This window comes from Stegostoma tigrinum, chromosome 10 (genome assembly GCF_030684315.1).
Source record: "Stegostoma tigrinum isolate sSteTig4 chromosome 10, sSteTig4.hap1, whole genome shotgun sequence".
Taxonomy (NCBI): Eukaryota; Metazoa; Chordata; class Chondrichthyes; order Orectolobiformes; family Stegostomatidae; genus Stegostoma; species Stegostoma tigrinum.
In genome coordinates, this window is record NC_081363.1 from 11,854,623 (window position 1) to 11,869,681 (window position 15,059).

General features: G+C 41.9%; 1 protein-coding gene across 28 annotated transcripts in view; it reads right to left on the minus strand.

The window, feature by feature from the left end:
• The window catches only part of nrxn3a (neurexin 3a), a 2,036,587-nt gene that overhangs the window by 1,187,682 nt on the left and 833,846 nt on the right, over positions 1 to 15,059 (minus strand). For all 28 annotated transcript variants that reach the window (XR_007248249.2, XR_009446221.1, XR_009446220.1 and 25 more), the window contains one exon: positions 8,400 to 8,519. Coding sequence is in view for 24 of the 28 variants with exons in the window: in XM_059649000.1 (XP_059504983.1) it covers positions 8,400 to 8,519 (120 nt within the window). In the remaining 4 variants the exon portion in view is untranslated. The remainder of the gene's footprint in view (positions 1 to 8,399; positions 8,520 to 15,059) is intronic.

Below are 15,059 nucleotides of genomic sequence, written 5' to 3' on the forward strand. Positions count from 1 at the left end.
GGGAGCATTTTCAGGATGGTAACCTGGGATCACAGTGATCAGTGCTGTGACCACAATTAATTTACAAAACATAAGAATGATTCTTGACAAAAGCCGGTTTGATGACACAAAAATAGGTGGGAAGGCAGCTGGTGACGATGGCAGAAACAGTCTATGAAGAGGTGTAGACATGGTTAGTGAGTGAGTGAAGCTTGGCCAATGGGATATAATGTGGGAAAACGTGAGGTTATGAATTTTGGCAGAAAGAATTGGTCAGCTGAACCTTTATTAAGTAGGGAAAAGAGACTGAAGAAAGTTACAGAACAGAAGGATTTGGGTGTCACAAAAAAAACTAGTATCCAAGTTCAGCGGGTAATAAGGAATGCAAACGGAATGTTAGCCTTTATTTTGAAGGAAACGGGGTAGAAGAGGAGGGAGGTTTAGCTAAAACTATACAAGATACCAGTCAGACCACAGCTGGAATACTGTTAGCAGTTTTGGTCCCCTAATCTCCGGAAAGATATAAGTGCATTGGAAGCAGTCCAGGGAAGATTCACTGGGCTGATTCCACATGAAGAGGGATTTTCTTATGAGGAGAGCTTTGAATAGGTTGGGCCAGTGCTCATTGAAGTTTAGAAGAATGAGGTAAAATCTTATTGAAAAGGTTATTAGGGTGCCCGACAGGGTGGTTGTGGAGAGATGGTTTCCCCTTATGAGAGAGTTGAGGACCAAAGGGCATAATCTCAGAGTAAGGGGTCATAGCTTTAAGACAGACATGAGGAGAAATTTCTTCTCTTAGAGGGTCATGAATCTGTGGAGTTGCTTACTTCAGAGTGCTGTTGAGTTGGGGTCACTGAGATTATATAAGACCAAATAGATGTTTAATTAGTGAGGGAATCTAGGGTAATGAGGAAAAGGGAAGTCTGTGGAGTTAAGGATTATCAGATCAACTGTAATCTCATTGAATGCTAGAGCAGGGTCAATAGGCTGAATGGCCTACGTCCTATGCTGTCATTGTTAGAGCTTCCTCACATTACTCAACTCTCGGATGGGTGTTGGTTTTATTCAGAGTCACCAAAGAAAAGAAGCATCTGGCATGAAAAGAAAACATCAAAGACAAAGGAAGAGTTAATTTGTCCACAAACATCAATGGAAGAAGGCATAAAGATGGAATCATGGAAGCCCAAAGGTTCTGTGAATCAGGCACAGGAGGAGATGTACAGGAAAGGTATCTTTTGATGATTTAAAAGGAAGGTTTTACTTATCCTCTGAAGGGCAGAGAACAGGGTTGCATTGCAAACATGAAAGCTATTCATTTTATTCCAGTTTCTGATCCTGCCTCCAACCAGCCCCCACTCCCTTCCATGGTGAACATGGTGCTTTATATATTTATTTGGGTGTAGATTCCAATGAACTCTGAAGGCTAAAATGCTGCTAAGTGTGATTAAGCTTGTCCTGATCCTCAATGCTGTTGTCTCAATGATCTTGCCATGTTGCAAAGCATTAACCACAGAGCTCAGAATCATGCTTGGCCTTTGCTGAGTTGCAATCCAAACTCTTGGCAGTGCCCAAATGCCATCTGCTGGCTAATCCCTGCAATGACTGTACAGAAAGCATGCACCACAACAAGAGGATCAAATAGGAAAATCAATCAAATCTTCAAACTGCGCCGAATACTTTTCATCTTCCCAAGAAAGTAGAAATTCCAGTGAATGAAATCCTGATTAAAAATGACTTGTTGAGTTGTGTTATATTGATCACAGTGAGATTTGATGCAAGATTAGTTTATTTTGACATGGCTAAAAATTACTTTTCTTAGCTGCATTAATATGACACTAGTTTATGAAAGTGTTTGGGGAACTCTTGTAATTATGATTCATTTAGAAAAAGCAAACACAAGGGATTTGCCCATGTTGATGTGTCTATAATGTTCAGGACTGAACTTCACAGAGAAACATCAAATAGGGAGAATGAACATGAATAACGGAGTCTAGCAGATTCTGCATCTTATTGGTAGACGGGAAGAAATGTGGGTTCCCTATGCATACTGTTCTGCCCAACTGCCAAGATGAAAATCTCTCCAGAAAATCTGAGCACATTTTGATTTTTCTGTTCCATTTTTAATTCCAACAAATTCTTCTGGCCCTGTTTCTGTCACTTTGTAAATATCGGTGAGGTCACAGGAAGGTGTGGAGTAACACAAAACGAGGGGATAAGGTTCAGAGAGCCATTGAGATGGACAGCACAAGAGAGCTGGGTTACTAGTCATGATGATCCAGGGAGAGATTCTCTTTCCTGGCTGCCGTACTGGCACACCTGAGCTTTCATCTTGTGTTCCTGAGCTTGGATAATTGAGAGGAGGTGGTGGCCTTATGGTAGCATCACTAGACTAACTACGCAGTGCTGAGGGCTAATATAAATCAAGCAAGTGTGGATGCTTTAGATCTGAAATATACAACAATTACTGGAGAAACTCAGCAGGTCTGGCGGCAAATGTGGAGAGAAAACGGAGGTAACTTATCAGGTCTGGTGACCCGCTAATGTTCGGGGGACATGGGTTTGAATGCTTTCATGGCAATTACAGGAATCTGGATTCAATTAAAACAAAACTGGAATAAATGTTCACCTAATGGTGGCTTTTCAACCATTACCAATTGCCATAGAAGCCAATCTGGTTCACTAATTTTGCCTGTACTTGACCTACATGACACTCCATTCCTGCCACCCCCCCTCCCCCCCATTCATGTGTTTGATTGTCTAAGCCAATGTTTTTCCCCCCTTTATTCATTCACAGGATGAGGGCATTGCTAGCAGGGCTTCAGTTATTGCCCATCCCTAATTATCCAGAAGACAGTTAAGAGTCAACCACATTGCTGTGGGTCTGCAGTCACATGTCGGCCAGATCAGGTAACGATGGCAGTTTCCTTCCCTAAAGAGCATTGATGAACCAGATGGGTTATCACAATAATTGTGCAATGGATTCACAGTTGTCATTATATTCTTAATTCCAGATATTTATTGAATTCAAATTCTACCATCTGCTGTGGTGGGATTCGAACCCAGATCCCTGGAACATTATCTTGGTCTCTGGATTAAAAGTCCAGCGATAATACCACCAGGCCCTCTCCTCCTCCCATTTAGGGATGGGCAACAAACGCTGGCCTAGACAGCAAAGTCTACAAATGTTCACAATTTGGAGACTCAGATTTAAGGATCAACTGTAGCTCAGTTGGTATTGCCTTTCTCTTGAGGCAGGAGGCTGGATGTTTAAGACCCACTCCAAAACTTGGAGCACGGCACTCATGAAGTCCACAGTTTTCAGCAGTGCTTAACGTCTCATTATGTGCAAGACATTCCATTGTACAACTCAAAGAAGAGCACAGAGTTCTCCTCATACATTGGACAGCTTTTATCCCTCAACCAATGCCAGTGGAAAACATTCAGACACGTAGTCCCAGTGCTTTGAGCTGTATGGCTGCTTCCTTTCTCAATTGTGATACTGACAACACTTCAAAAAGTGCTTAATTATCTGTGAAACAACTTGTAATGTCTGGAATTACCTGTGAAAATAAACATTTGAAGTCTTGAAACTATGAAGGGTGCCATATAAATGAGTGTTCTTTCTTTCATTTATTATTATTTATTTATAGCTAAACATTTATAATTGGGAGACTAGCCTCAAGGTGAGAGATGCTCTCCAATGGTGCAAGTTTGTAGAGACTGAAGTGATACAGTTTGCTCCAGCTGCAACTGAAGAAAGGTTCTTTTTTTTGTGTTTAATCAAACATTTGAGAAGATTGGGAAAGTGTGTAATTAATTGCCTCCCTGATTAACTCTACACCTTTGAGACTTTAAAATTCAATCATCTTCAGCCCAATGCCAGGGCTGTACAATGCACCATGAATGCTCATTACTGCCAGGATTCTCTGAGAATTGTGGAAACAATAAATCTGACGGAGAGATTGAGGGGAAAGCCACAGACATCTCAAGGGAAGGTTGAGAATTAAATGAGGGACAGAAGATTGGAAGATCATGCTGATTGTCGGCAGGATCTCACCAGCCCCAAGGAGGTGGATTTAAGCGAGGATTAGGGCAAGAATGGTCCTGCAAAATTGGACTGGGACCTGCTGGCTCTGCTCCTTGATGTGTCAGTGCCCACAGGATTTTTTTAAATACATTTATGTGCGTAATGGTCAGAGGGTGGCCAACGGGGTGCAGGGTCATAATTTCTTAAAACCAGAGTCGCAGGGAGGCAGGGCACTGAAGAAGGCATTTGTTACAGTTGCCTTTATTATTCAGTGCATCGAATATAGGAGTTGCACCTGGACAGGTCTTTGGTTAGGGCACTTTTGGAATACTGACCAGGTCTCCCTGCTATAGGAAAAATGTTGTTAAACTTAAAAGGGTGCAAAAAAGATTTATAAGTATGTTGCAGGCATTGGAGGAAGAGGCTGAATAGGCTGGGGCTATTTTCCTTGGAGCGTCGGAGGCCGATGAGTGATCTTATACAAGTTTCTAAAGACGTGAGGGGCATGGATAGGGTGAAAAGCCAAGGCCTTTTTCCCAGGTCAAGGGAGTCCAAAATTAGAGGGCATTGATTTAAGGTGAGAGGACACCTAAGGGGCAACATTTTCACACAGGGGGTGGTGCGCGTATGGAATGAGCTTCCAGAGGAACTGGTGGAGGCTGGTACAATTACAACATTTAAAGTGCATCTGATTGGGTACATGAATAGGAAGGGTTTAGAAGAATATGGGTCCAATGCTGGCAAATGGGGCTTGATTAATTTAGGATATCTGGTCGGCGTGGATGAGTTTGACTGAAGGATCCAGAGTTGTGCTGTTCATCTCTTCGACTCTAGACTCAGAGGCAGGATCCATGCAGCGACAGTTGGGAGGGAGGCAATCAGGGTACGTAAAAAGGCAACTGGCCCTCAAATAAGCATAGCAAAGGAATCTTGGAAGTTGGTGATGATTCACTAAATGAGATCTTGGAAGAGGGGATAGTCTGATAGCAAGAGCCCCCGCAGTACCGGGTTTGAGATCTCTGGATAACAGAAGAGTGAGAGGTGGTCTCACTGAAACATGCAAGGTTCTGAAGGTGCTTAACAGGGCAGGTGCCATCAGATTGTTTCAACTGTTTAGGAAAGTTAAAACAAAGGGGACGGGGAAGCAGAGTCTCAGAGCAAAGGTCATTTAGGGCTGGGCTAAGGAGAAATTACTTCACTCAGTGGGCGGTGGATCTTTAGAATTCTGAACCCCAGAGGACTGTAGATGCTCTAGTGCTTAAGGCTGGGAGATGCAGGTTTTCAGGATCCAGAGAATCTAGGGAGAATGGGCTGGAAATTGAAACTGATAAACAAGACCAGCCATGATTATCTTGATTAGCACAGCAGATTTTGACACTACAAGTACACAAACAAAGGAAAAATAGAGTAGGCCCATCAAGCGTTTTCAAAAAGATCATGGCTGATCAATTATAACCTCAACTGTGTATCCCTGATGATATCTACTTCCTATGGTCATCAAGAAACAATCTACTTCTGCCTTCAAAAACAATTAAAGATTCTGCAATCTACTACCTTTTGAGGGAGGAAGTCCAAAGACTCACAACCCTCTGAGAAAAAAGCACAGTTGTTTGGGACTTGAAAGTATTTTAGCAGGTCTAACATGGAATTTGGTTTCTTGTTGAGTCATATTTCTTGATCTTTATTTATAATACTAACTATGTGCAAGCCCACAACATTACATGTTTACACATGTTGGATGGATGCATTTACTGATGTTATTGAACATTGCACACACACACATAACTGAATGACTACACATACACCATGACATAGTGAGAGTGGACGAAGACAAGGTGAGTACCATATACCAGAACACCACATGATCGGAAGTTGGGTAACTGTCTTAATTGACTAGTCTGGAATCTGCGCCAGAATACAACAATGTCAATGGGCAATATGATTTACTCCAACTCCTAGTTCTTACATTCTTGGGGAAGGTGCACAGGCCCTGTATTGTGACACGGGGGCAAAGCTGGAGAAGGAGAAGCTTTCTGTTACCTCCAAGCTGCCAGTCTGAATTGGTCAGGGAACAGTCAATGTGGACGAAGTTTCCACTCTTACCTGATGGCTTTACCATCTCTGTGACTTTCTTCCATTTTAACCACCAGCAGACTTGGTACAATGTCTCCCCTTTGGGATGCCCTCGCTTTTTCCATCTGCCTCAGCAGCATGCAGCTCTTCCATAATGTCCGGCCAGTTCTACGCGGCCCCCAGTAAGGCCGGCGCATCTGTGTCTTACCTGATCTCTTTTTGCTCAATCGTTCACAAGATATGGGTGGCAGCGGCTAGAACTGAACTTACTACCCATTCTCAATTGCCCTGTGTCAGCTTCCTTCTGGGACTGCTCCAAGTCAGGATGGTCGTGTGAGGACATCAATAATGCCATTAGACTGGGGGTTCCAAGATCCTGGCGCCATCAACATCGAAGGAATGCCGACATATTTCTGAGTTAGGATGGTGAGTTGCTTAGAAAGGGAATCCAGCCAATTCAGCTGGTGAAACTTAAGTTTGATTAATGAACTTGGAACATCATATGTCTCAGTCATGATGACAGCTATTGCTGACTTGCAAAAACGCTTTCTAGTTCTCTAATGCACCCCTTTTAAGTAAGGAACCCCACTGTCCGTAGTTGTTCTTGTCTATATGTGACTCCAAACTTGCGGAAATGTAGCTGACTCTTAACTGCCCTCCGAAATGGCCTATCAAGCCACTCTTGTGGTCAGTTAGAGATGGGCAACTAAGCTAGCCTTGCTATGGGTGCCTTCATCACACAGAAGAATAAAAAAGGCAAGAGCATCACTCTTGCTGGTCTTCGGATAAAATTAATCAAACTGAGCAGACTGTGGCCTGTGGAACAGATAACTGAAATGTGATTTCCACCCAAATCAATTTCATCCTCTCCGGCTCTTTGTCAGATTTTAGAAAGGTGAGCAAGGAAGGTGAAGAAGTAATTAGCTCCAAACGTGTTGATCTAAGACCAGAGATTCTGAGATGTAGAACCACACTTCTGAGAGATGCTCAGCACGTGTAATGCTTTTCCCTTGATGACTTCATGCTCAATGTTGGAAGACTGTCGTGAACAATGTCAGAAAACAGATCTCAGCTCCAAGTGACTGACCATTGGCTACCTTTCAAAGGGTGACAGGGCCAAGTTTTTAAACTTTTTGGAGTGGGAATATGTGCTGTTTGATCAATGCGATGAATGTGCAGTGCTGTCTATTTATGTGCTGCTGAGGTTTTTAAAACATTTAATGGTTTACAAGTGGTTTAACTTTAGAAGCTTGAATCTTTGTGTCAGACCAAATGCCTGGGGTGGAGGGACGGTCTTATGAGGAAAGTTTAAATAAACTGGTCATGTATCCTCTGCAGTTTCGAAGAATGGTAGGTGGTCTCATTCAAATTCTCTCTGGGTGTTCATTTAGAATCAGGGACACCATCTCAGAGGAAGAGATCGGCCAATTGGGACTGAGATGAGGAGGATTTGTTCACTCAGAGATTGCTGGATCATTGGAATTCTCTCCCCAAGAGGGCTGTGGAGGCTCAGTACATCAAGATGTTCAATGCTGAGGTTACCATTATCTCTTGCCTGGTTTGAACCCCGAGACAGAGCTAACTACAGCTCGTTAATGTTTATTCCTAACACCCAGCAGACACTTATAGGTGGTTTTTACAGAAAACAAAATGAATTCAATTTTCGTGAAAACTGCAGGGTACAAAGATAGTTAGAAATCGTCTTGGTAGCTGGGATGAAAGACTGTCAGAGGTAACAGCTGTCTTGGGTCTGTGGGTTGCACTCCTATCTCTCATTCAGCAGGTTGTCACTTTAAGCCCCTTCTCTGACACTTGAGCCCCAGAATCTATGCTGACACATCAGCACAGTACTGAGGGAGCACTACAGTGTTGTTCATAGTTGTCTTTTTGGATGCAATGTTAAACCGAAGCCCTATTAAAGCCACCATTTATCTAACTGCGAGTGAAACTTTGCACCTGAAGTAGGAAACTGAAAGAAAATTTGAAGGATCGTTTGAAAAAGAATCTAAATGACTGCTGAAGCTGCATTGCTCACACATCCTCAGCACAGCAGCAGGCCAATCAACATGTCTGGCCCATGTGGGAATTTTTGTTCACCCCTGTCTTCGTGCTAAAGGAACATTTTTTGCAGTTGATTTACACTGAGCTCAAGGTATATCACACACCGCACAGTCAATAAAACTATGGATGAAAACGCATCAACTTCACTGTATATTCCAGCAGACAATGTAATCTACTTTTAAAATGTCTAACATGGGAAGTTTTATCTCGTCATTGATAATAAAAGGATAGACTGTTTAAAAGAAGTGGATGTTTGTACCTTCTGCAGTGACTTCATCGACCATCAGCTTGAGGTGTTTCCCTCGGCGGATCACTCGAACGGTGTGCCAGTCATTGTCATTGAGCTTTTGTCCAGCATAAATTGTTTCTGGCCCTTTGCCTGAGAAAGGTGTTAGGCAAAAAAGTATGACTTTACACATTCATGATCGGTCTGTTGACATTATGTTTATTAGGGCTGCAATAAAGACTTATTGTTTCTGCCTTGAAATTTTTAAAACAAGCATCTGCTGTGCGATAACAAGGTGTAGAGCTGGATGAAAGCAGCTGGCCAAGCAGCATTGGAGGTGCAGGAATGCTGACGTTTCGAGCCGAGGCCCTTCTTCAGAAAAAATACCTGAAATTTTTTCTAAAGATTTTCTGAAGAAGGGTCTAGGCCCGAAATGTCAGCCTTCCTGCACCTCCAATGCTGCTTGGCCAGCTGCGTTCATCCAGCTCTACACCTTGTTATCTCAGATTCTCCAGCATCTGCAGTTCCTACTATCTCATCTGTTGTGAAACTTCCATTTACTCGATCTCTGACCTTCCATTATCAGAGTGCAATCTACCTTTCAGTCACAGGCTCACCACAATGAAGCGCTACATTTTGTTTCTCCCCTCGAAAGCCTCATAAACAAACCTTTATCACAGCCCTAATATCAACCATTTGAACAAATACAACACGTAGTAAGACATCTGACCTGATATTGCAGGTCAGGCAGCATCAGAGGAGCAGGAAAGCTGATGTTTTGGGTCTGGATTCTTCTTCAAGACCCTTCTCCAGACCCAAAACGTCAGCTTTCCTGCTCCTCTGATGCTGCCTGGCCTGCTGTGCTCCTCCAGTTCTAAACCTTGTTATCTCAGACACCAGCATCAGCAGTTCCTACTGTCTCTGACCTAACATTGCCCCCATTAATCTCAATATGGTCACATCCATCTTAGATTCACAAGAAAGAATTTTCAGATGTTCTAGTTTTAAGAGTGTGCAAGGTATGTGGATAGCTACCAGTCACAGAGAGATGCCAGTGACTTTGGAGAACTGAGGAACATGATGTGAGCTTCAATGACCTTTTTATCTTCAACGCAATATTCCGATGAAATTAAGATGCATCTTGTACTCAAATATCGATGGTCATTGCTAATGATCACATAAAGGTTCCATTATCAAAATAAATCTACTTATAATAAGCAATATCGACATTTAGACTGTTATTTTGGAAGACCTATATAATCGAATGATACTCATGAACACACTCTACACAGCTTTATATTCTAGGTCGCCTTCCTTTATGGTGTTAATACAAAGCCATGATTGGGGTGAATTTGACTGTGGATCAATCTTGGGCCCATCTCCATGTGCCTCAGCTGTGCCCATACTGTGGGAGAGGAGCTGGCCAGTTGGATCCTCTCCCACAAGCGAGGGAAAGAGCTGAAATAATCACCCAAGTAAAATTGAAAGGTTTATCCAGCCAGGTGTAGTCTCATGCATGGCCTTGAGGATGGACTGTGCTGGGAGCACTTCAGCAATCTGAAAGCCTAGTGCTCTCCAAGGCAGACTGCTGGCTTCAGCCTTCAGACCTGTTACTGGTTAAGTCAAGGACAGGAGATTTCCCTTAAAAATGGGGGAAAGCTCAAAGTGAAACCAAGGTCTGGTGAATCATCTGTCTTGTCAGTGATGCAGCAGAGTAATGGGAACCAACGGGAGGCTTAATATAAGAAAAGGATGCAACCCAATTTAATAGGAGCAACTGTACAAGGGACGGAGGTAAGGAATGGAAACCTCATTGGCCTAGCGATTCAGAGCTTTAGACTTTCTGGTCTGAAGATTCATATTGGACTCAAAATGTTGACTCTTTGTCTCTTCACAAATCCTGCTGAGTTTCTCCAGCAATTTGTTTTTATTGCCCCAGGCTTATTTTCTGGGAAACATGGATTCAAAGGGCAACATGATCACATTGGAATTCAAGAAAAATCTAGAATAAATATGCTTGCCTAATGGCAACCATCCAGTTCACTAACTTTTTTTTAAACGGAAGGGAATCTGCCAAATTACTTGATCTGGCCTGCATGTGACTCTTGATGCGCAGCGATGTGGTTTGACCCCTAAAGGACCTCTCAAATGGCCTACTCCTCCAGTCATTTCAAGGGTAATGAGAGACGGCCAACAAGTGCTAGCCTGGCTGATGTCACCCATATCCTCATTCAAGCTTAACATGTTTAAAAAATATCATATTGTTTTGTGGAGTTATAGCACACAGGCAGAGAGCCATGACTGTAAATGAAAATGAAACACAAAACTATCCCTTAAAACTACGAACAGAAGATATCATATTTAAGGGCAACATATGTAGTTTGTGAATATAACATGGATGCCTAAATGATACTTCTTCAAGAGAGAAAAGGCACTACAGTTTGAACAATCATGTAAAATTTGTTAACAGAAGCTTGTGAAAGTGTTCAATATGATTCCTTGTTTAATACACTACTACCATAAGTATTTACTTGTGGTGCATTTTCCACTTTATTTAGTTGAAAAAAAGAGATTGATAGTTCTCATTGCAGCTGAGTGCTGGTGAGGGGCAGAATGGAGGCTGGAGCAGAGCAGGTCCGTTCTTGGACTAGGGCCTGGCACGCGTGATCAGACCATGAGCTGAGCTGCTATTGTTTGAAACTAGAGTGTCATGTCAATATGTTATATCTACCTCCTTTCTAACTTATTTCTCTAGAAAGTGTAAGTAATGCTACTATTTTTCTTTTTATTGCTTTTATTCCTCTTTGTATCCAAGATTTGTACCAAGGTACTTGGTATCAAAGGTAACACCATTAAAAGCAGCCAATATACTTCTCTGGAGTACACATGACAATAAAGGATATTCTATCCTGAAAACCCTGATTTGTTCAACCTTGCCTGATCAAGGGCCTAAGAAACAGCAAATTGGAGACTATGGGTTTTGCTGTGTATCTTGACACAAGATGAAGCTTCTCCCTTTTGTATATTAACAATCGTTTTTAAGTGCCTCACATCACACAGTGTTAACTGTGGAGAACTAACTGCTTTAATTTTATTTTACTCATGACAGTGTCAGGTACAGCAAATACAGTAGTTACTCTGAGCTGATACCGTTCAGTTCCTGCACATATACATTTTACCAAATGGGTTTTCCTCACAAACTTGGCCAGCCATTAACTCCAACACGTATTTGCAAAAGCCTTCCTTTTTGTTACTTTTAATCTTCAAGCTGGGTATTGTTAGCCTTTTCAAAATTATGTCAAAAGCAAGACTTAATTATTATTTGTTTTCATCCTCTTCCACTTTCACTGCCCATTTGGAATACATTTTTTTTGAACAAAACACAGTTTCATAATGACTCCGCCAAGTTAAACTTAATAATAAAGATGTTTTTTTCTACCTTGAATTACAAGTGTGGTACATTCAAGAACATCAATGCACACAGAAGGTTAATTTTGAATTTAACAGCTTATTCTAAAACCTCCAATTTTCAGCCAAATGTTTGCTGGAAAAAGTGTCTGCAAGTTTCTCGGCCAGTCTTTCATCGAAAGGATTACATGTTGTACACTCAGGACCAATGTACAAACACTATCAATGGCAAGATAATTATGAGCCCAGGAAGGCACAAAAATAGGGTGGAATTTGAGAGATCCTGGCTCCATTGCAGAGTGTCTCATCACAGTGCAACCTTCCCCACTCTGCAGCCTGCTTGGAAGGCTTGATCAAATGTCATGGTCAAAACTGACTCACAATCTTGTCATTTTAAACGTCTCTTAAAAACTGAAGTACCATAACATAAGAACATGAGAACATTAATATGAACATCTGAATTAGGAGCCGAGGTAGACTATTTGGTCCCTCTAGCCCGCTGTAGTTGATAGCATCACGGCTGATCTATTTGTGTTCCAAATTCCATCATTTCATCTATCCCCAATAACCTGAGTTTTTTTTCTTATTCACTCATGGGATGTCAGTGTCACTGCCTGGGCCAGCATTATTGCATTTCCTAATTTGCCGGAGGGCAGCTAGGAGTCAATCGCATTGTTGTGGGTCTGGAGTCACATGTAGGTCAGACCAGGTAAGATGACAGATTTCCTTTTCTGAAGGACGTTGCTGAACCAGATGAGTTTTCCGAGCAATCCACAACGGTTTCATGGCCATCATTAGACTCTTAATTCCAGATTCTTGTTTCAATTCAAATTCTACCATCTGCCCTGGCGGGATTTGAATTCGGGTCTCCAGGATGTTAGCAGAGTTTCTGGATTAATAGTGTAGTGATAATGCCAATAGCCCATTGCCTCCCCATTCTCAAAATCCCTAACTTTCCTGCTGAACAAGAAACAATCCACCTTCGTCTTACAAAATATTAAATGACTCCATCACCTTCTGAGGGACTCCCAAAGTTACACAACCCTCTGACAGAAAATAAATTCTCACCTCAGTCCTACAAGAGAGAACCCTAATTTTAAAACAGCGCTCCTTATTTCCAAACTGATCCACACGAAGAAACATAATTTCCCCTTCCAGACATCAAGACCATTTGGGATCTTATAAACTTTTATCAAAGTCACCCCTCAGTATTCTAAACTCCAATGGAAATGGTCCCAGTCTGTCAAACCTTTCTTCATAAGATAACCTAGTCATTCCAGGTTCTAGTAACAACAGTAATTGGACAAAAGCAATGACGAGTTGCCCAAACTAGCATCTGGTTTGTCTGATACTTAGATCAAATACAATCATTTGAACAACTTGATAGCCTATAGGACAGATGAATGTTTCAGTTACAAATGCAATACTTAGAAAGAAAGTCACCATTCAACAATTAATTGGATCAGTCATTAATTGGCAGGAATGGTCACGTTCCATGAATGGACATGAAAACAACACGCCCACACCTGCCAATACGACATCCTGCTTTTCACCTGTATTTCGCTGGTCTTTCTGTCAAGAGGATTGGAATCATGGATAAGGAATTTATTGCTATCACTGCTCTTGGATTTGTGTTTTCGGTTTGCTTGAGTGCTCATACCAGTTCGGTGTCAAGTGCTCAGAGGTATGAGAAGACAGGGAGAGACAGCAGGAAGAAGAACAAAAAAAATTAAGAGCATAAAGAAGAAGGAAGATTGAAAAAAAGAGAAAAGAAGATAAAATTGAAAATAAAAGTGGTGCACTTTATGGTGTTTTTAAAGAACGTCTTTTAGCGCCTTACAGTCAATAAATTACTTCCTGAACTGTAGTCACGGGTATGATGTAAGAAACATGACAGCCAATTTGCACTCAGCAAGCTCTCAAAAACAGCAATGTGGTAATGTGCAGAAAATCTGGTTTAGTGATGCTGAATAAATGGAAAGTGTGAGCTAGAATACTGGGGATGACCTCCCAACTCTTCTTCTAAACAGGGATATGTGTTTTCTCTTAACATTCACCCACATAGGCAGAGGAGGCTTCAGTTTGATGTCTTGACTGAAGGACAGGACCGCCGATACTCCCTCAGGACTACATTGAACTATATGGGAGCGTGGAGCGAAAGTTCACTGATCTTTGAAGGTAGCAAGCCAGGTCAATAGGGTGGTTAAGAAGATATATGGAATCCTTACTGGGATGGAAGGATTGAGTTATGAAGAGAAACTGGAATAGTAGGTCGATCTTCACTGCAGAAGAATATTGGGGACGTTTCAAAAATTTATAAATTCTAACAGGACCCAGAAGGGGGTGGGTCTGGGTGGGATGCTCTTCAGAGGATTAGTGTGGACACAATGAGCTGAATGGCCTGCTTCCACACTGTAGGGATTTTATGGTTTCTATGACTCTATGACAAGACAAAGCAAATGCAGGAGGGATGTTTCTGAGACCAGGCAGTCCAGAATCAGGGGATCACAGCCTGAGGATACAAGATGGTCTATTTAGACAGGGATGAAGAAGAATTTTTTTTCATCCAGAGAACGGTAAGCCTTGTGGAATTCTCTGGCACAGAAAAAGGTTGAGGCCAAAACATGGAATGTATGCAAGAATGAATTAGATATAGCTCTTGATGCTGAAGGAATCAAACAGAATCGGGAGAAAGAGGGAACAGAGAACCAAGTTGGGCAATCAGCCATAATCATACTGAATGGTTGAGCAGGCTCAAAGTGGCAGGCAAAAATGGCCTAGACCTGCTCCTATTTTCTCTGATTAGCCGAGGTATAAACTACAAGTTTGGGGAGGCTCGGTTGGAAATCCACTAAACACTACTTAGGTCACAATTACAGTATTGTGTACAATAATGGTCACTCTTTGTTCTTTCATTCCAGAAGGGATATAATTACACCAGAGAGGGCACATAGAGATTTACAAGAATACAAGGACTGGAAAAATATAGTTTTTGTGGAAATAGTGGACAGGCTACGGTGTTCTCTTCGAAACTGAGTAGGTTGTGGTGAGATCTGAGGTCTACAAGGTTATGTCTGTTCTGAATAGAGTGAATAGGAAAGGACTATTTACATTAGCAGAAGGGTCAATGACCAGGAAGCATAAATTTAAATTGTTTGATAAAAATATTAGGGAGGAAATGGGGGAAAAATGATTCATCCTCAGGATATTAAGGGTTTGAAGTCACTGCCTGAAAAGATAATGGAGACTGAATGCCTCAACTCATTCAAAAGGATAAACACCTGC